The 21,013-nt window shown below is 42.4% G+C and overlaps 1 protein-coding gene across 2 annotated transcripts in view; it reads left to right on the forward strand.

Moving 5' to 3' along the window:
- LOC120059427 (ephrin type-B receptor 2-like) overlaps positions 1 to 20,931 on the forward strand; it is a 62,940-nt gene extending 42,009 nt beyond the window's left edge. Inside the window, exons 4-15 of one of the 2 annotated variants that reach the window (XM_039008469.1) lie at positions 4,835 to 4,990; positions 6,326 to 6,661; positions 7,809 to 7,933; positions 8,046 to 8,208; positions 8,384 to 8,557; positions 9,201 to 9,323; positions 9,896 to 10,143; positions 12,340 to 12,555; positions 13,792 to 13,941; positions 17,620 to 17,813; positions 18,548 to 18,703; positions 19,163 to 20,931. In XM_039008469.1, coding sequence (XP_038864397.1) covers positions 4,835 to 4,990; positions 6,326 to 6,661; positions 7,809 to 7,933; positions 8,046 to 8,208; positions 8,384 to 8,557; positions 9,201 to 9,323; positions 9,896 to 10,143; positions 12,340 to 12,555; positions 13,792 to 13,941; positions 17,620 to 17,813; positions 18,548 to 18,703; positions 19,163 to 19,271 — 2,150 coding nt within the window. In that variant the 3' untranslated portion in view covers positions 19,272 to 20,931. The remainder of the gene's footprint in view (positions 1 to 4,834; positions 4,991 to 6,325; positions 6,662 to 7,808; positions 7,934 to 8,045; positions 8,209 to 8,383; positions 8,558 to 9,200; positions 9,324 to 9,895; positions 10,144 to 12,339; positions 12,556 to 13,791; positions 13,942 to 17,619; positions 17,814 to 18,547; positions 18,704 to 19,162) is intronic. The other variant, XM_039008471.1, reaches the window with a different exon arrangement.
- The last annotated feature ends 82 nt before the right edge of the window (positions 20,932 to 21,013 follow it).

A 21,013-nucleotide genomic window follows, 5' to 3' on the forward strand; every position in this document is an offset into this window, starting at 1 on the left:
GAGAATAGAATTCTGGGCTATGTTAGGGCAGACCCCCAAGCTCAAGCAATTACTAACGGGTCAGGAGGTCTGGAAACGCATGAGGGGAAAAGACTGTCCTCTCAATTTACCGCCAATCCTACAAACATGGCGCATTAAACTCCCTCATAAACTGAGTCATACACATCCACATCTCTCTCTCTCTCTCCCTTTCCCTCTTCCTCTCTCTCTTTCTCTCTCTCTCTGTCCTCCCCCTCTCTCTCACACACAGTTGATATGTTATTTTTACTTAACCACAGTGTTAAAAGATTCACAGGGCTGTGTAGAGGAGACAGAGTGGTAATGTGGTGGGCAACTTCATATTGGATAATATTGCTTTCAGTCCGACTGCTACTCCTGAACTCAGCCTCTCTTACACAAGTGTCTCTACTTCGTTTCTGACAGAGACTCTTCATGCAGACTATGTGTGCATGCATGTGTGCATGCGTCTATGCGTGTGCGGGGTCCTATTTATAGCCTATATGGTCGGGAAACACAAACAGCTTCTGGCTCTAATTAGGAGAATGGCTCCGCAGAATGTTGGCGATGTTGTCAGTGTCAATACATGGCAGTGGGTTGTCTCTGCCTGCTACTGGATCAAAGGCAGGCACTGTTTACAAATTGACCTTTGCTACGTGTGTACATTTTTGTTAAGCCTTTGATAAGGCCAAAGTTAAATTCTACTGCTCCACATCAGGCTGACTCATTAATTATTTCGTTTTGTCAAGAAGAATTGTCTCAAAGAACATGATTATTTAAGTGTTTTCAGTTTCATACTATTGTAGTACTACTACTGTAGTATCACATAATGTGAGCCAACTCTTGAGAGTGTAAAAGTGCAAACACTTTTAAATCTATAGATAGATATAGATATTTAAAACACTTTTTTAAATTTATAGATATTTTATAGTGCCATGCTTGAATCTAGGGTTGGGCCGTATCCAGATGTTCATATCCTCATACCTTCCTTCTCTCACATCGGGATTTACGGTATTACCGGCTTAGTACAGAAGGGGCTCTATTACCAGAATGGTAACAATATTAGCACTTTGTAATAGACAATTTCCATGGAGGCTGCTAGCTAAATATGCTAACGAGCGGAAACGAAAATACACAAATTGCAAAGACAGGTAATCCAGCTCATAAAGTTATACATGTATAGGTAGGAGCTAGCGAATGTCATTCATGGTGAGTTTGGACTTTTTCAAGCAAATGTGAACGAAAGACATTGTGCAAATTAAATTACCAAGTTTGGACGCATGCATGTCTTAAGGAAGGACAGTACTGTGTACAGACTGTGTCTATGTGGAGTCTGGGAGTCGCTAAGGCAAGGAGCCTGCCTGCTCTGCTCGGAGAAGAAGATAGCGAGAAGCAGACTGCCCAGAACAGAGAGGAGAACAAACGCAAGGAAATCATGTTGCAGTGGCAGCTGTACAGATAACTCATTCAAAGGGCTTTGACCTCTCAAACATGGCAGAAAGCTAACACATTATGATGCCCCGTGACCTTATTAATTTAGCCACTTACTTAGATAACTAGCAAGTTAATCTTAAGGGTCGCCTTAACTCAGAATTCTTCGTTTTTCACACAGATCCTTTTTTTAAACGCAGATCTAAAATACAGATCTTATTGTAATTTTTGCTCAGCATCAAACAAATGTTGTGCTTCATTTGCACTTCTGCACTCGTTTGAGAATTCACAAATTGGCATTCTATCAAAAGACATCGCTTTGACTGATGTGTAGTCACCTTTCTCCAGTACTTTTCTCGGTGTAGCCAGCCTACTTTTCTCTGGTAAAATGCAAGATTAACTTTAAGCGAAACATTAGGAAATGTAGCTGGTTACATTCGTTCTATAATAAACATTAGAAATATAATGGCCTTGCATCTCCCCTCTCGTATCAGTTTCTCGGGCGCCAGTGAATGGCAAACACAGATGAATAGATATTCACAAAAAATTACAGTTTGGATCAACCCAAAAAACTGGTCACAAGTAAATTAGTTAGGTTTTCTCAATTGAAAAATGCTACATTTGTTGAAACTAAATATATGATTAATTGCCAACTGTTTTATTTGATTATTACCAAACCGATATTTCAAGTTGCAACCTATTTCTTTCAACACTCGTTTCCGTTTGGTTAAACCTAATAAATAACAAATACAATACAATATATAATGTAAATTACAACCCTTTTTTTCATCTTGTTCCAAGTTCACTTTTTAATTTGGAGTTAACTATTCACATTTCTTCAATTGCGTTACAAGCTATTCAATAAATTAAGTTGGTTCAATAACTTGAAATAATGTTTCCAAACAAATTCTTTACACAAGTCTTCCACATTTCGTAGCCACAATATCGTAACCAAGCATTGGCTACCTTAATATAGAAACCTTATCTGGCTCTTTAGTATCACATGCCAGTTGTTTTGGTTGCTTTTGTTTTTTACCAGTATTTCCAGCATTATCCACTACTGTAGGTCTGCTACAGGTAGAAAATCCCAGGAAATATTATTTAATTGACACAAGCTGTCTCCAATCAGTCAATCAATGTCTGGTTGTGTGTGAATTTGTGGTGGGGGGGATCGCCGAACAAGTCAGCTACACTACCTGTGTTGCCATCAGCATTGTGTCAATGTGACGTTCTACCTGCTAGACAAGACCCTCATTTCCATTCACAAGATAGAAGATAGAATGTGTCAGCCGTCGAGAATTGAATCTACGATTCTTGAGCTTGGACGCTGTCATTGGACGTGACACAACGCGGGCAGTATAGCAGCTTTCATTGATTTCAAAGGAAGTGTTCCCTCAATGGCTGATGGCATTGCTGGATGCCCGATGGCTGTAGTGTAGCAGTGCCGTAAGCCAGGGGAGGCATAGCTCTATGAATCTTAATTGCGCTATGCTTATTATTTGGCAGGGAATACTTTTTGTAGATCAGTGATTCTACATCTCACTTTGCTCAAGTGAGGTTGTAGCTAAACATTTGTAAATTAGGGGCAGTTTAAAGGGAGTGCACCCTCATTGGGGAAACCCATTCTTATGAATATATTCTATTTTGGTAGGATCCAGGGGCTGGGACGACTACACTGTGGCCTGAAATATTGATATCTGAGGATCACAGATTGTGTAACTATTTATTTATTGAATGACCCCTTATTATAGAATTGTCAAATCCTCTCTCCCCCTTCAATCCTCCTTCCTCTCTGTCTGGGTCCAGCCATGGGTGTTCCCTGGGTCCCTCTGTCAACAGACTTTCTTTTGTCTCGTCACACTGGCTGTCCTTTGACTGCCTGGGATTCCTATAGCTTCTCGTTGTGGCAAGTAGATGATCGGACAGTTAGTCAAAGAAGGATTCGGATCTCTTGGTAAATGAGACAAAAACTAAATGAATTCAATAACAACAAGAGACTAACACTGTTTCAATACAAGAGAACAATGTAAAGTTATCCTCCGAAAAGGGTAAAAAATATACTACTGTATATCAAATCAAATCAAATTTATTTATATAGCCCTTCGTACATCAGCTGATATCTCAAAGTGCTGTACAGAAACCCAGCCTAAAACCCCAAAACAGCAAGCAATGCAGGTGCAGAAGTATATATTTGTTCCCACTGTCATGACACAGACTGGCTAAATGCACTCCAGAGTGGTCGGGGATGGACTGCTACGTGTCTGCCAGTGTCAGACAGTCAGAGCCCACGTCCCAAATAGCACCCCATTCCCTTTGCACCACTTTTGACCAAAGCCTTATGGGCCCTGCCGCCCTGGTCAAAAGTAGGGCACTATATAGGGAATAGGTTACCATTTGGGACGCATCCAGAGAGTTGAGGAAGTGGCAGATAGGCATTTAATTACTTTCACACCATCTTGATTGGATTAGCTTGCAAAGCTGGAGGCTGCAGGAATCTTCACACACATCATTTACCCCTTTAGAAGACACCGTACATGGTTTTGGTAGGATATTGGTTAGCAGCATTTGTTGATTGGAACAAAGGTTTCTACACATAGACATTCTCAATGTCGGCAATCATGGAGGAGAATGAATGATGGAGCATATTAGCCTTTGGTAGTGATATGAGGATTTGGTATAGATGCTCCTCTTTCTCTTTAGCCCTATTTCAACACATACTCCACAGTTGTAGAATATGTGTAACCCCATATATTGTCCCCTACACTCTACCACCTCTCTCTCCCTATCACACACCCTTTGCCTTTTATGGTATAGCCATTCAATTCCAGACCTCCAGATTTCAAAGTCTCTTTGACTATGTCTCACTCTGTTCTCCCAGAGTTTCAAATGCCATGAGACAAAAACCTGAATAGCAAGCCTCAGATTCCTGGAAGTTTTATTTTATTAACCATATGTGGAAGGACATGCCAAAGGTAATGTGTCTGTGTATTTCAAGACCAATATTTTACGATATGTCTGGGAATTTGTCTTTCAATCGACTCTGTATCCTTTTTTCTCTCATGTCGTCATATTGTATAATGTCTGGTATTGAATTTGTCACTCTTAAGTATAATAACTTAATTCATAACCTCTCTCTCCCACTCCCTCTGTCTCTTCATGTCTCTATTGCCATGCTGTGGTGTCATGTGTTGCCTTCTTGCTCTGTTGTTGTCTTAGGTCTCTCTTTATGTAGTGTTGTGTTGTCTCTCTTGTCGTGATGTGTGTTTTGTCCTATATTTTTAATATATATTTTTTTAATCCCAATGCCTTTTGGTAGGCCGTCATTCTAAATCAGAATGTATTCTTAACTGACTTGCCTAGTTAAATAAAGGTTAAATAAAAATACATCTGTCTTTCTCCTCTGCAGCGTGTGGCTCAGGGTTCTTTAAGCCTTCCCAGGGCGACCACCAGTGTCTCCAGTGTCCCATCAACAGTCGCATCACCAACGAGGGGGCCACCAACTGTGTGTGCCGCAACGGTTACTACCGCACCGACTCAGATCCCCCACTGATGCCCTGCACCAGTAGGTTCCTGGTTCTTACAGTACCATTCACTCTCCATAGGGGGTAGCACAGTGTTAAGGAAAGACAGTGGAGATTATCATACTACAGCTTATTTAGTAGGCTTTTTGTGTATTTAAGAATATAACGTTTTGCAGCATGCACATTTACATTTTGACTAATGAATTGACAAATGCTCTCAGGAAATAATGGGCCATTATCAATTTGTGAACTGAGTTTTCATTTGTGATTTTGAATTTACTAACAGAATCGATCACCTCACCTCTAATAATTTAGGCCTAATGTGCCATTAACTATAGATAAAAGCACCTGTCTAGCAAAGACAGAATGAATCTGATATATTTTGTGCATATTGCAATGAGCACAAACAAAACTGCTAACCTATTCAACATCTGCTCTTTTAACAACACTCCAGTTCCACTTGTATATTTTCACATAAGAAATACCAAAGTGATGCATACTTCTAGGTGCCCCGTACCCGAGGGAAAAACACGGGTTATGCTTCATCCTGGTATGTGGTAGCCCTCTTTTGTATATGCACTGAACTGGTGGAATGTCCCTTCCATTCTCTTCCATCGGTGCAACAGTCCGAAAAGGACCTCAGAGAAAATAGAGAGATTTGCATAAGCCTGTCCCTTATGAGGGGGGCAGCTGTTTTAGAATGTGAAAACATGTCCTGCATCCCAAATGGTACCCTATTACCTTTATAGTGGACTACTTTTGACTCTAAGCCCTATGGGTACCCTATTATGGGCCCTGGTAAGAAGTAGTGTACTATCAAGGCAATATGGTTCTATATGGGACGCAACCAGGGCCACAATGGCGAGGTGGCCCTCAGCAGTCTCTTTCTGATTGAAGAGGCAGAAATGAGCGTGCATGGGCATTCTTTGTGTCTCTCAGATTCCGACAGGACGCTAACTAGCTAGCTCACTGCTCTTTTCACTGCTCTCTCTCCCTACTATTGAATATGTTTATCTGAAGCCTGATGGGGTTGAATAGAGCTCATGAAAATACTTTGGAGTCTTTGAATTTAGTGTCCGAATGATCAGCTAAGGTGAATACTTTCTGTTCAGTTGAAGTGTAGAGACTGTAGTTTTGTAACGTACTGTTCACTACTCCAACCACATAGAGGTAATTTATTACAGAGTTAACCAGTAGTCAACAACTCTGATCCTGGAGAGCTATAGTACAGGGTGTGGGTTGGGTTGAAATCAAACACTGCACCCCCTGTTGCTCCTCAGGACCAAGGTTGATGATGACCAGTGTCTGGAGTATAGACCTTATTTATCAGTGACCCTCCCTAAACTCTTCCTCATATCCCCTCTCTTCCCTGACAGCCATCCCATCTGCGCCCCAGAGTGTAATCTCCATCGTGAACGAGACATCCCTGAGGTTGGAGTGGGGCGCGCCGCGCGATGGCGGGGGCCGCGAGGACGTGGTCTACAACATCATCTGTAAGAGCTGTGGAGGAGGCCGGGTAGGCTGTACCCGCTGCGGGGACAACGTCCAGTTCGTCCCCCGCCAACTGGGCCTGACAGAGACCAGGGTCCACATCAGTGACCTGCTGGCCCACACGCAGTACACCTTTGAGATCCAGGCAGTCAACGGGGTCTCCGACCAGAGCCCCTACTCGCCACAGTACTCCTCGGTCAAAATCACCACCAACCAGGCCGGTAAGCAACCAATAGACACAGTTCACTACAGCAATTGATTCACTCTTCTCCAACAGTACCGTGTTCAAGTGTGAAGTTCAGTGGAGAGAAATAGTCTGCAATGTGTCCAGTCTGACAAGGAGTGCCAAAGGAAATATTACACCGAATAGGTTTAGATATTTTGATGGACGAAACAATCAGTCATCCAGGTGTTTTCCAAGGGCAAGATCTGCATAAGTACATATATACTTCATCTGGTACAAACCATGTCTGTGTAAGGATGCTTAAGTAATATTTATGATGTCTGCATGAGATAGAGGATATTCCAGAATAATTCAGTGACAGAATGATTTGGGTCCTTTATTAGTATTGAGTAAGTTGTACTGCATTTAGGGCGCTTGGTATACAGTATTCAGACATGACATTCAATGGACTGGGTGTTAGGCAGTGTTGTTATTGGGGTCAGGCTATCAGTTGAAACTCTCTGCCCTTGACACTGTAGTCTTTTCTCCAGTGCAGTAGCTGTCAGTCCTAATTACTGTCTGGGCTGGGACTGTAAAAATACCAAACTCAGGTTCCCATGAACCCCAGTGTCTCTGGGGCTGCTGGGACCTGCAATTACAGACTGTAAGGAGAAGCACTAATATTACATAAAAAGGCCCTCATTAAGCCCTCATTAACGAAATGCCTGTGTGTGTGCATGTGTGTGGGTGTGTGTGTGTGTGTGTGCACGCACATGCCTGTGTGTCTTTGCCTACTGAGTGAATATTTCACCCCTTTGAAAACAAATACAATATTACTATTAGTATTTTCAGCGCATGGATGACTGTAATAGTACTTAATAAACCGCCTCCGATGTTCCTGGCTCTCAGTTCCTTCAGCACAGTACAGATGTCAGCCTTAGAGACAGGGTGCAGGACCAGGTACAGGTTGCTGCATCATTAGTCTAGTTCTTGATTGGCAGTTGGGATTTTAAAGCTGTCTGCTCCCGAGTGTTGTGGTGTTGTCACTAACCTTAACCCTTCTATCCCTGTCTATCTGAACCTGTATCTCCCTCTCCCCTCCTCTCTTTTCTCTCTCTCTCTCTCTCTCTCTCTCTCTCTCTCTCTCTCTCTCTCTCTCTGTCTCTGTCTCTGTCTCTGTCTCTGTCTCTGTGTGTGTGTGTCAGCGCCATCGGCCGTGTCGATTATGCACCAGGTGAGCCGGACCCCTGACAGCATCACTCTCTCCTGGTCCCAACCTGACCAGCCCAACGGCCTCATACTGGACTATGAGCTGCAGTACTATGAAAAGGTAAAGTCAGTTGACAGGTGTTACTACTGTATTACTGCTGTAATTACTATTACTGTAAGCTTGGGGAGCATTCAGACAGTGAGCAGATCCAGTCTTACACTGTGTGTTCCAGAGCATGGCAGAATGGAACTCATCAGTGGTGCGCAGCCAGACCAACACAGCAGTCATCCGGGGCCTGAAGCCTGGAGCTATATACGTCTTCCAGGTGCGGGCTCGGACCGTGGCTGGATTCGGACGCTTCAGCGGAAAGATGTTCTTTCAGACCATGACCGAAGGTATGCCGTTTGAACCAAACCTCGAACAAGCGAATAGTATTTTTTGTTTTTTTCCCAAACACTTTTGGTGCTCGCCCGCTAAATGGTACGGTCCCAAAAGTGCAACATTACAGAGTAGGCCAACCTAGTAGAAGTTAATATGCCGAATGGGGTTTATTTTGTTGTGTACTTGCAGAAGAGTACCAGTCCAGCTTTCAGGAGAAGCTCCCTCTCATCATTGGCTCCGCCGCTGCAGGCATGGTCTTCATCATCGCTGTCGTCGTATTCGTATTCGTCTGCAATCGAAGAAGCTCTGAGAGACCAGAATCTGAATTCACAGATAAGCTCCAGCACTACACAAGTGGCCACAGTGAGTAACATGTTTTTACAATTTGAATTATCTTTTTTTGAACTAGGATTAATTTAAATTTATATAGATCCACCTTCCAACAGATAAACATCTATCCGTGGCAAATGTGTTGAATGGTGGAGTGAAACATTTGTTTTGGAATAATACTGTCATCCTGGAGACAGTGGGGATATTACGGTTAGATGTGGAATACTGGGAGTTCAGAGTTACTACTGTACCTAACTACCTGTATCAGGTCTTAGCCCAGGCAAGGTTTTAGCTACTGTTGTATGTAGTCCCAATGCGTATCCCCAGGATGTACAGTACCAGTCAAAAGTTTCCACACACCTACTCATTCAAGGGTTTTTATTCATTTTTACTATTTTCTACATTGTAGAATAAATGTGAAGACATCAAAACTATGAAATAACACATATGGAATCATGTAGTAACCAGAAAAGTGTTAAACAAATGAAAATATATTTTATATTTGAGATTCTTCAAAGTAGCCACCCTTTGCCTTGATGACAGCTTTGCACACTCTTGGCATTCTAGTAAAATAGTAAAAATAAAGAAAAACCCTTGAATGAGTAGGTGTGTCCAAACTTTTGACTGGTACTGGATATTATGCATAGCCTCTGTTTTCTTTGTTTCTCCTTCCAAGTGTCTCCAGGAATGAAGATCTATATCGACCCATTCACTTATGAGGACCCCAACGAGGCAGTGAGGGAGTTTGCCAAAGAGATTGACACCTCCTGTGTCAAGATTGAGCAAGTCATTGGCGCAGGTAAAAAATCAACCGGTGAAGGTGAAAACCCTATATACATTACAATATATACATTATAACACATTTAAAGCTAAGTCCTGGACTAAAAAGCATTTCCAATGGAGATTCTTGATTTTAATCACTTTTTAGTCCAGGACTTGACTTAATCTGTGTCTAGGAAACTGGCCCATAAAGTGTGATATTGATATACACGTGTGTATTAAACCCAATAATACATTTTGTAAGATTGTCTTACATTTAATATATCCAAGTTACAGACCCATATCATAGCACTTGGAAGTCTTATACAGATGTAGGATCTTAATTTGATCCAGTTTGCTACAGCAGGAAAATAATCCTGCAGCAACAAGAAATGTGAATTATTATGTGGATTATAATGGATTATAAAAGAATGTTAGGGCAAATTAAGTCTAAAATGTTAAAGTGGAAATGACAAACTATTGAAGCCTTGTTAAACCTTGAATACACTACAAATTTCTGCAACAGGATGGTCAAATTAAGATACGGCATCTGTAGTGATGTATCAGAGCCCTTTGCTGATGTACAGTAAACCTGAACATGTTATTGTTCAGGAGAGTTTGGGGAGGTGTGCAGTGGGAACCTGCGTCTCCCCGGAAAGAGAGAGATCCTGGTGGCCATCAAGACCCTGAAGGTGGGCTACACAGAGCGCCAGCGGCGGGACTTCCTATCTGAGGCGTCCATCATGGGCCAGTTTGACCACCCCAACATCATCCACTTGGAGGGCGTGGTCACCAAGAGTGCCCCCGTCATGATCATCACTGAGTTCATGGAGAATGGATCACTGGACTCCTTCCTCAGGGTCAGTAGGTCAATGGGCCTCAACGTAGGGCATCTCAATACTCTGGAGAGATCTTTTCTCCTTTCCTTCCTTCTTCCAGACACTTCAGGTTCAAACACAGTAGGTTGCTTTCCCCTGTTTGTCTTTTTCAAATAAAAGGAAAGGTGACGAAGTTAGGAGTGGAGAACCTAAGGGCTGGATCTCTGCCTATTCTCCTGAGTGAATTTCGGAGATAATAAATATGACAGCATTTAAATTATACAGTGAACTTCAGAAAGTATTCATACCCCTTGACTTATTCCACATTTTGTTGTTATAGCCTGAATTCAAAATGTATTGTTTTTGTTTTACTCATCTACAAAGAATACTCCATAATGACAAAGTGAAAACTTAATTTTAAGCAAATTTATTGAAAATGAAATGTATGTCATTCACATAAGTCTTCATACCTCTGAGTCAATACTTTGTAGATCCACCTTTGGTGGCGATTACAGCTTTGAGTCATCTTGGGTATGTCTGTATCAGCTTTGCACATATGGATTTGGGGATTTTCTTCCATTCTTCCCTGCAGATTTTCTCAAGCTCTGTTAGGTTGGATGGGAAGCGGCGGTGAACAGCATTCTTCAAGTTTTTTCAAAGAATTTCAATGTGTTTCAAATCTGGGCTTTGGCTGGGCCACTCATTGACTTTCACATCCTTGTTCTGAAGCCTTTCCAGCATTGCTTTGGATGTATGCTTGGGGTCCTTGTCCTGTTGGAACATAAATCTTCGCCCCAGTCTAAGGTCATTTACACTCTGAAGCAGGTTCTCATCAAGGATTTGCCTGTATTTGACTCCATTCATTGTTCCCTCTATCCTTACCAGTCTCCTAGACCCTGCCGCTAAAAAGCATCCCCGTTGCTTCAGGGAAGGGATGGTGTTAGACGGGTGATGAGCTGTGTCTGGTTTTCTCCAGACATAGTGCTTTGCATTCAGGCCAAAGAGTAAAATGTTTGTTTCAACAGACCACAAAATCTTTTGCCTTATGCTCTCACGTGCATTTTTGCAAACTCCAGGTGTGGTGTAATATGCCTTTTACTCAGGAGTGGCTTCCATCTGGCTCCACTCCCATAAAGCCTAAATTGGTTCAGTGCTATAGAGACTGTTGTCCTTCTGGCAGGTTCTCTCGTCTCAGCCAAGGAACTCTGTAGTTATGTCAGAGTGGTCATTGGGTTCTTGGTCACCTCCCTGACCAAGGTCCTTCTTGCCCATTTGCTCAGTTTGGTCGCACGGCCAGCTCTAGGCGGAGTCTGGGTTGTTCCATATTTCTTCCATTTCCCAACAATGGAGACTAACCACTGTGCTCTTGGAAACTTTCAACACTCTATAAATAGTTTTATACCCTTCCCCAGATATATGCCTCATCACAATTCTATCTCGGAGATCTACGGACAGTTTCTTGGATTTCATGCTATAGTTTCTGCTCTGACCTGTGTTGTCAACTGTGGGACCTTATATAGACAGATGTGTTTCTTTCTAAATCATGTCCAAACAATTGAATTGGTCACAGGTGGACTCCAATCAAGTTGTAGTGACATCTCAAGGATGATTAAAGGGGTGTGAATACTTATGTAAATGAGATATTTCTGTATTTAATTTTCTATACATTTGCAAACATTTCTAAAAACACGTTTTCACTTTGTCATTATGGGGCATTGTGTGTAGATGGGGGAGATATTTGTTTTTAATATATTTTGAATTCAGGCTGTAACACACCAAATTGTGGAATAAGTCAAGGGGTACGACTACTTTCTGAAGGCACTGTAACACAGTAACCAGACAGTGGATAAGTATCTCTTATCGACTACAGATTTTTCAACTACAACTATGTTTCTACATCAAGAACACAGTGGCTGTCTCCTCTGCATCAACACTTTATAGCTTTCTTGTTTTTGATTCGCTGTAGTGGGTCCCTACGGGCTGGGCCCAGGTGTGAGGTGTGTAGAGTTGGCTTAGTTAGATCAGGTGAGCTCACAGATCCAGATGAGGATTAACCAGACGCTAAATTTGGTGCGGCTAACAACGCCTGGAAACTAATATGAGAACCAGCATTATTTTTTGAGAATGTGTACCGTACGCCTGAGCACATTTCAGAGAGCATAAAACATAACAAACATAGCATAACATAGCACAGTATAGCATAACATATAGCAATATACCATTTCTGTATTTTTTTAGCAAAATGACGGGCAGTTCACAGTGATCCAACTGGTGGGCATGCTGCGTGGCATAGCAGCGGGCATGAAGTACCTGAATGACATGAACTACGTGCACCGGGACCTGGCCGCCCGCAACATCCTGGTCAATAGCAACCTGGTGTGTAAGGTGTCTGACTTCGGGCTCTCGCGCTTTCTGGAGGATGACACATCAGATCCCACCTACACCAGCGCCCTGGTGAGTGTGGCTCTGTCCCAATATCCATACTTCCATACTGTGTAGTATGAAGCAATGTATTTTGGGCATGTTAGACCCCACAAACACCAGTGTCCTGGTGAGTATGGCTCTGTACCAATCATAGGAATAGATTATATTTCTATGTTTCCAATATACAGACTAGAATACCACTTATTATGAAGCAATGTATTGGGCGTGCTTTGTAAGTGGTATGCTAGTATGGAACTGTATCAGGTTTAAGATTATGCATACAGGATGCATCCTAAGTCTAAAGTGGGTTCTTCTTCTCGTCTCCGTCCTTTCATCGCCACTGATTTTCAAGTATAGGACACAGGAAAGCAATATCACAGTTGCTTGAAGGGGATACTTTGAGATTCTGGCAATGAAGGCCTTTATCTACTTCTCCAGAGTCAAATTAACTTGTGGATACCATTTTTTATGTATCTGCATCCAGTATGAAGGAAGTTAGAGGTAGTTTCACGAGCCAATGCTAACTAGCGTTGCGCTAATGCTAGTTAGCAACTTCCTTCAAACTGCAGAGACATCAAGATGGTATCGACGAGTTCATCTGACTGGGGAAGTAGATAACGGTCAACATTGCCAAAATCCTGAAGTATCCCTTTAACAAAGAATTTGCTTTCACCTGTTCAGTGCAATCAGATCAGTGCAGATGAAGTCAAGGGAGATGAGGAAACAACTATCACTTCTTGAGACTATTAAGATCCACCCACAACCTAGGTTTTATTTGCAGCCTGCAGTCCATTTTTTACCCTACTCCTGAAGTGTGCACTCAAAAAAAAAAAAGCAAGGAGGACCAAGGGAATTAAAAAGCCTTTATTTGTATGCATGTTCAATGAAACAATATTTTTTTAAAGACGCGTTTCGGCAGCATGGCCTTCATCAGGGAGTTCTCCGAAATGTGTCAGAGTTTTAAAATATTTGTTATTTAACCCCTTTTAACCAAAGAGCACCTTTTATTTACAAATACCTACTGTACTAGTGTGTTATCTAGCAGCACTTCCTTCCTCTTTTTTGTACTCCTTCTTATAGTTTTAAAAGAAATGGACAAGTTTAAGAAACATGGTGGAAACTGAAATGAAGTCACTCTGGAATTAGAGTGTCTGCTAAATTACTTGCACCAATCCAATACTTCTAAATGCATGAGGAGAGTGATTGAGTGCACAGTCCTGACAGAAGGGTAGAGAATTGGTACGCAACACTTGTCTGTCTTTCCAGGGAGGGAAGATCCCTATCCGATGGACTGCCCCGGAAGCCATCCAGTACAGGAAGTTCACCTCCTCCAGTGATGGGTGGAGCTACGGCATCGTCATGTGGGAGGTGATGTCATACGGAGAGAGGCCCTACTGGGACATGAGTAATCAAGATGTGAGTATCCAGGAGTCATCATCTCTCTCTCTCTCTCTCTCTCTCTCATGACTTGACATGTTATCTTTCATTCACACTATTTGAGGGGGGAAAAATTCTAGACCACCTTTACTCCACACACATAGTACAAAGCTCTCCCTCGCCCTCCATTTAGCAAATCTGACCATAACTCTATCCTCCTGATTCCTGAGTACAAGCAAGCATTTAAACAGGAAGCACCAGTGACTCGGTCTATAAAAAAGTGGTCAGATGAAGCAGATGCTAAACTAGAGGACTGTTTTGCTAGCACAGACTGGAATATGTTCCTGGATTCTTCCGATGGCATTGAGGAGTACACCACATCAGTCACTAGCTTCAGTAATAAGTGCATCGAGTTCGTCATCCCCACGGTGACGTACATACTTACCCCAACCAGAAGCCATGGATTACAGACAACATTCGCACTAGCTAAATGGTAGAGCTGCCACTTTCAAGGAGCGGGACTCTAACCCGGAAGCTTATAAGAAATCACGCTATGCCCTCCATCAAACAGGCTAAGCGTCAATACAGGACTAAGTTTGAATCGTACTACACCGGCTCTGACACTCGTCGGGGATGTGGCAGGGTTTGCTTCCAACCAGTAGCGCTCACGTCTGTAGCCATGAAATGCTTTGAAAGACTGGTCATGGCTCACATCAACACCATTATCCTAGAAACCCTAGACCCACTCCAATTTGCATACCGCACCAACAGATCCACAGATGATGCAATCTCTATTGCACTCCACACTGCCCTTTCCCACCTGGACAAAATGAACACCTATGTGACAATGCTATTAATTGACTACAGCTCAGTGTTCAAAACCATAGTGCCCTCAAAGCTCATCACTAAGCTAAGGACCCTGGGACTAAACACCTCCCTCTGCAACTGGATCCTGGACTTCCTGATGGGCCACCCCCAGGTGGCAAGGGTAGGTAACAACACATCCGCCACGCTGATCCTCAACACGGGGGCCCCTTAGTGGTGTGTGCTCAGTCCCCTCCTGTACTCCCTGTTCACTCATAACTGCACTGCCAGGCACGACTCCAACACCATCATTAAGTTTGCTGATGACACAACAGTGGTAGGCCTGATCACCGACAACGATGAGACAGCCTATAGGGAGGAGGTCAGAGACCTGACCGTGTGGTGCCAGAATAACAACCTCTCCCTTAACATGATCAAGACAAAGGAGATGATTGTTAACAACAGGAAAAGGAGTACCAAGCATGCCCCCATTCTCATTGACGGGGCTGTAGTGGAGCAGGTTGAGTGTTCCTTGGTGTCCACATCACCAACAAACTAACATGGTCCAAGCACACCAAGACAGTCGTGACAAGGGCACAACAAAACCTATTCTCCCTCAGGAGCTCCCTGTCATCAAGGACCTCTATACCAGGCGGTGTCAGAGGAAGCCCCTAAAAATTGTCAAAGACTCCAGCCACCCTAGTCATAGACTGTTCTCTCTGCTACTGCACGGCAAGCGGTACAGGAGCACCAAGTCTAGGTCCAAGAGGCTTCTAAACAGCTTCTACCCCCAAGCCATAAGACTCCTGAACAGCTAATCAAATGTCTACCCAGACTATTTGCACCCCCCCCCCCCCCACACTGCTGCTACTCTCTGTTATTATCTATGCATAGCCACTTTAATATCTCTATCTACATGTACATTATTACCTCAATTACCTATAGCTCCGCTATTGTTATTTACTGCTGCTCTTTAATTATTTGTTATTCTTATCTCTTACTTTTTTAGGGATTTTCTTAAAACTGCATTGTTGGTTAAGGGCTTGTAAGTAAGCATTTCACTGTAAGGTCTACTACACCTGTTGTATTCGGCGCATGTGACAAAATAAAATTTGATTTGATTTGCAATGTGTGTATGGTAGACTAGCAGCAGAACAAAAACATAAAGTGACCTCCAAAAGTATTGGGACAGTAAAACATTTTTGTTGTTGTTTTGGCTCTGTACTCAAGCACTTTATATTTGAAATGATACAAAGACTATGAAGTTAAACTGCAGATGGTCAGCTTTAATTTGAGGGTATTTTCATCCATTATTCAGTGAACCGTTTAGAAATTACAATACTTTTTGTACATGGTCTCGCCATTTTAGGGGACCAAAAGTATTGGGATAAATTCACTGATATGTGTATTAAAGGAATAAAAGTTTTGTATTTGGTCCCATATTCATAGCACCCAGTGACTACATCACGTTTGTGACTCTACAGCTTTGTTGGATGCATTTTCTGTTTGTTTCGGTTGTGTTTTAGATTATTTTCAGCACAATAGAAATGAGTGGTATCATTTTGGAGTCACTTTTATTGTCAATAAGAATAGAAAATGTTTATGAACACATCTATATTAATGTGGTTGCTACCATGATTACGGATAGTCCTGAATAAATTGTGAATAATGATGACTGAGAAAGTTATAGACGCACAAATATCACACCCCCAAAAAATGCAAACCTCCCCTGTTCTTGTAATGTCTTAGGCCTGTATTTCCATCGTATTTATTTATTTAACTAGGCAACAAGTTCTTATTTACAATGACGGCCTACCCCGGCCAAACCCTCCCTTAACCCAAAAGACGCTGAGCCAATTGTGCCCTATGGGACTCGCGATCACTGCCGGTTGTGATACAGCCCAGGATCGAAACAGGGTCTGTAGTGACACCTCTAGCACTGAGATGCACTGCAAACAAGCACAACAAACAATTGGGGATGAAAACTATAGACATTTTGTTATTTTGAACAAATCGGGAGTTATACATACTATATACATTGTATGGACACAGTTTATTTTACAATAGTTCTATTTTGTTTGTTTTTACTCCTGTCCTTCCTCTACCCTCAACTGCTCCCATCTATCTCTTAACACCATCCATATTGGATTTCTATTTGCCATATATGTTTCAACTGTTTTGTGATGTTTCACCAAAATTCTGAACCTTTCTATTCTCATTGTTTCTACAGATTGTAAATTTAAAATATATTTGCCATGTATTTTTCAACTGTTAGCATGTCTTGGAGGTGTGATATTTGTACGTCTGTTACTTTCTCACGCATCATTATTCACGATTAATTCAGGACTATCCGTAATCTATTCTTATTTACAATAAATGTGTCTCCAAAATGACAAAGTACATTATTTACCATTCATTTCTACTGGGTACAAAATCATCTGAAACACAACCAAAACAAACAGCAAATGCATCCAACCAATTTGTAGAGTCACAAGCTTGATATAGTCATTGAATATGGGACCAAATATTTAACTATTTACGATGTTAATACACATATAAATGAATTTGTCCCAATACTTTTGGTTCCCTAAAAAGAGGGGACTATGTACAAAAAGTACTGTTATTTCTAAACGGTTCACCTGATATAGATGAACATACCCTCATGTTAAAGCTGACAGTCTGCACTTCAACCTCATAGTTATTGTATCACTTCAAATATGTCGCAGTCCCAATACTTTTAGGGGGAGCGATCGAGACACATACAGATAGAGACAGTCTCACTATACTTACTATACATTTGATTCAGGCACTATAAACCACACGGGGAGACCAAAAACTTAGGTCAAGGCCTCTTAGATTTCTAAATCATAATTTTTATTAATTTCCATATCAATCTGTGACAATGCCCTGTAGGTGATCAATGCCATAGAACAGGACTACCGGTTGCCCCCGCCCATGGACTGCCCTAGTGCCCTGCACCAGCTCATGCTGGACTGCTGGCAGAAGGACCGCAACAATCGGCCCAAGTTCAGCCAGATTGTCAATAACCTGGACAAGATGATCCGCAACCCCAACAGTCTGAAGGCCACGACGCCGCTGTCATCAAGGTAAGGCATGTCAGTCATCTTAATTGGAGTCCACCCTTTCCTCATCTCCTTTCCTCAATGACGACCATTCATCTCAGAGGCCTATCCATCACTGTTTATTTATTTTCTCCTTGTCTTTTGAGGTTTGTTTGGGTTCTCACTGGGTTATCATTGGGTTTGTTTGGGTTCTCACTGGGTTATCATTGGGTTTGTTTGAGTTCTCACTGGGTTATCATTGGGTTTGTTTGAGTTCTCACTGGGTTATCATTGGGTTTGTTTGAGTTCTCACTGGGTTGTCATTGGGTTTGTTTGGGTTCTCACTGGGTTGTCATTGAGTTTGTTTGGGTTCTCACTGGGTTGTCATTGGGTTTGTTTGAGTTCTCACTGGGTTGTCATTGGGTTTGTTTGGGTTCTCACTGGGTTGTCATTGGGTTTGTTTGAGTTCTCACTGGGTTGTCATTGAGTTTGTTTGGGTTCTCACTGGGTTGTCATTGGGTTTGTTTGAGTTCTCACTGGGTTGTCATTGGGTTTGTTTGGGTTCTCACTGGGTTGTCATTGGGTTTGTTTGAGTTCTCACTGGGTTGTCATTGGGTTTGTTTGAGTTCTCACTGGGTTGTCATTGGGTTTGTTTGGGTTCTCACTGGGTTGTCATTGGGTTTGTTTGTATTCTCACTGGGTTGTCATTGGGTTTGTTTGGGTTCTCACTGGGTTGTTATTTGGTTTGTGTTCTCACTGGGTTCCTCTCCTGTTCCTAGTGTTCACCTACCTCTGCTGGACCGCAGCACGCCTGACTTCTCCAGCTTCAGCACCGTGGACGAGTGGCTGGATGCCATCAAGATGGGCCAGTACAAGGAGAACTTTGCCAACGAGGAATTCACCAGCTTCGACGTGGTCTCCCAAATGACCATGGAGTAAGTGAACCTCCCCAGACTGCTAAATGTGTCCTAGACTGTTCTATAAATGTGTCCTGGACTGTGCTAAATGTGTCCCAGAATGTGCTAAATGTGTCCCGGAATGTGCTAAATGTGTCCCGGAATGTGCTAAATGTGTCCCGGAATGTGCTAAATGTGTCCTGGACTGTGCTAAATGTGTCCTGGATTCTACTAAATGTGTCCTGGACTGTGCTAAATGTGTCCTGGACTGTACTAAATGTGTCCTGGACTGTGCTAGATGTGTCCTGGACTCTACTAAATGTGTCCTGGACTCTACTAAATGTGTCCTGGACTGTGCTAAATGTGTCCTAGACTGTGCTAAATGTGTCCTGGTGGACTGTGCTAAATGTGTCCTGGAGTGTACTAAATATGTCCTGGACTGTGCTAAATGTGTCATAGACACAGTGTTGTGTCACTGACTGCTCTTTCTCTCCACAGGGACATCCTCCGAGTAGGGGTGACCCTAGTGGGCCACCAGAAGAAGATCCTTAACAGTGTCCAGTCTATGCGGGCCCAGATGAATCAGATCACCTCCGTTGAGGTCTGACCGCTGATGTCTAGACAGGGAGGACACTGGACTGGACCGGACCTCCAGCCTGGTCTCCCTGTCAGACTGTGACCCCCATCCCCATCAGCCTCCCTTCTCTAGACCGCACTCCCATGAGTTCAGTCAACAGTCGGCAGCCTGTACTTTATGGTCAGTCTGCAGCCGTGCTCAGCGTGTCCACAACCACTGCCCCTCCTATGTTCAGTTTGTCTCTAGCTGTGCTGAGTCTACGACTGTCCAGACTCTGTTCAGATTTTGTCCAGTCTCCAACTGCAGTTGGATTGCACGGCTGCAGCCCCTCCTTGTTTTTGTAGTATGACATTGTTTACAGTCTTTTGGTTGGATATGATTTCTACTGGTCCCCAGACTAAAACTCATCAACAGACGGCCCTTTAAAAGGGCTATTAAGAGAAGGTTGGGACAAGACATATAACTTTACTCACATCTTTCACATTGAGATTCTGAGGGTATCAGTGACTTTAACAGTAGGACCAGTACTCTGAATGGAGTGTATGATGTACTGGATAGTGAATAGGACAAGTGTCAAACTCCCATACAGTTCCATGGACTTAATGGATGTGAAATGAAATGACTCATCTTCGGGAAGAGTCTGTCCCGTGAGAACAAACTTACCATCCTTGTGCATAATGCTCTCATTTGACAGTTTGAAAATTGTTGTGATTATATTACTGTTTGCTACCTACCTTCACTTCCGTTCTCTTGAACTTTGAACACACATTACTTCCAATAGCCCAAATGAAACATAATATAAAAGTACTGTACTGTGCATGTCATTGTCTCTTTCTCTTCTGGGAATCACAGGCTGCCATAGCCACTGAACCATGTCGGCCATTTTCACTGTTTTGGAGTTCCGCTCCGTGCAGTCTTTGTTTCGGTGACTCAGTTGGTATTTGTTTTTAAAATATTTGTATGTGCACCTTAATAAAGAAGTAGGATGGGCACTTCCATAAATTCTTCCATTACAAAAGTGTTGTGTGCAAAGTTTAGATTTCACTTTCCTTTTGTCCTCCTCTATGTTTAAAGGATCTCGTGTGAATATATATTTTGGCTCTGTCATGAAAAAGCACTTGTCCTTCCATTTATGGTACATACAAAATGGCTGCAATAGGTTATGCAGCCAGGTGTACTATACTGTACTTGCACAAAATGACAGCCTCTGAAGCTCCAACCAGTTGGGAAAGGATTCCAAAGGGAGCCTGCTGGTATTTAAAAGACTTCACGGAACACTGTTGTTGTTTGGTTTGTTTTTAAATGTGTTTTATAATGATATTTTGTGATTTGTTTTTATATTGCTACCTATGATCACCTTTGATGGAGCTGTGAATTGTCACGTGATCTGGGGTCATACACGGCGTTCATATTGACATATGTATATACCGTTGCCATTCATTTTTCAAAAGTTAGGACACGTGTTTATGATTCGTCACAGAGAAAAGTGGGGACTTTTTAAAGAAATGGATGAAAGGTAATTTCGTTTTTTTTTTTTGTACTGAGAAATAGGGTACAGCTCTTTTTCATATTGTGCCAGCACAAATCACAAGTTTACACATTTATACTCCATCCATAACATACTGTACTTGAGGTTCAGGGATTAGAAACAAAAATGTTAATTCAAATAAATAGACACTAGTCAAACCAGGATGATGCAACCCTCTGTTCTTTGAGTGCGATAGTGTTTGCATGCTTCCATTGTCTCCGCACTTCATGGATAAATCACCATC

The sequence above is a fragment of the Salvelinus namaycush genome, chromosome 14, assembly GCF_016432855.1.
Source record: "Salvelinus namaycush isolate Seneca chromosome 14, SaNama_1.0, whole genome shotgun sequence".
Taxonomy (NCBI): Eukaryota; Metazoa; Chordata; class Actinopteri; order Salmoniformes; family Salmonidae; genus Salvelinus; species Salvelinus namaycush.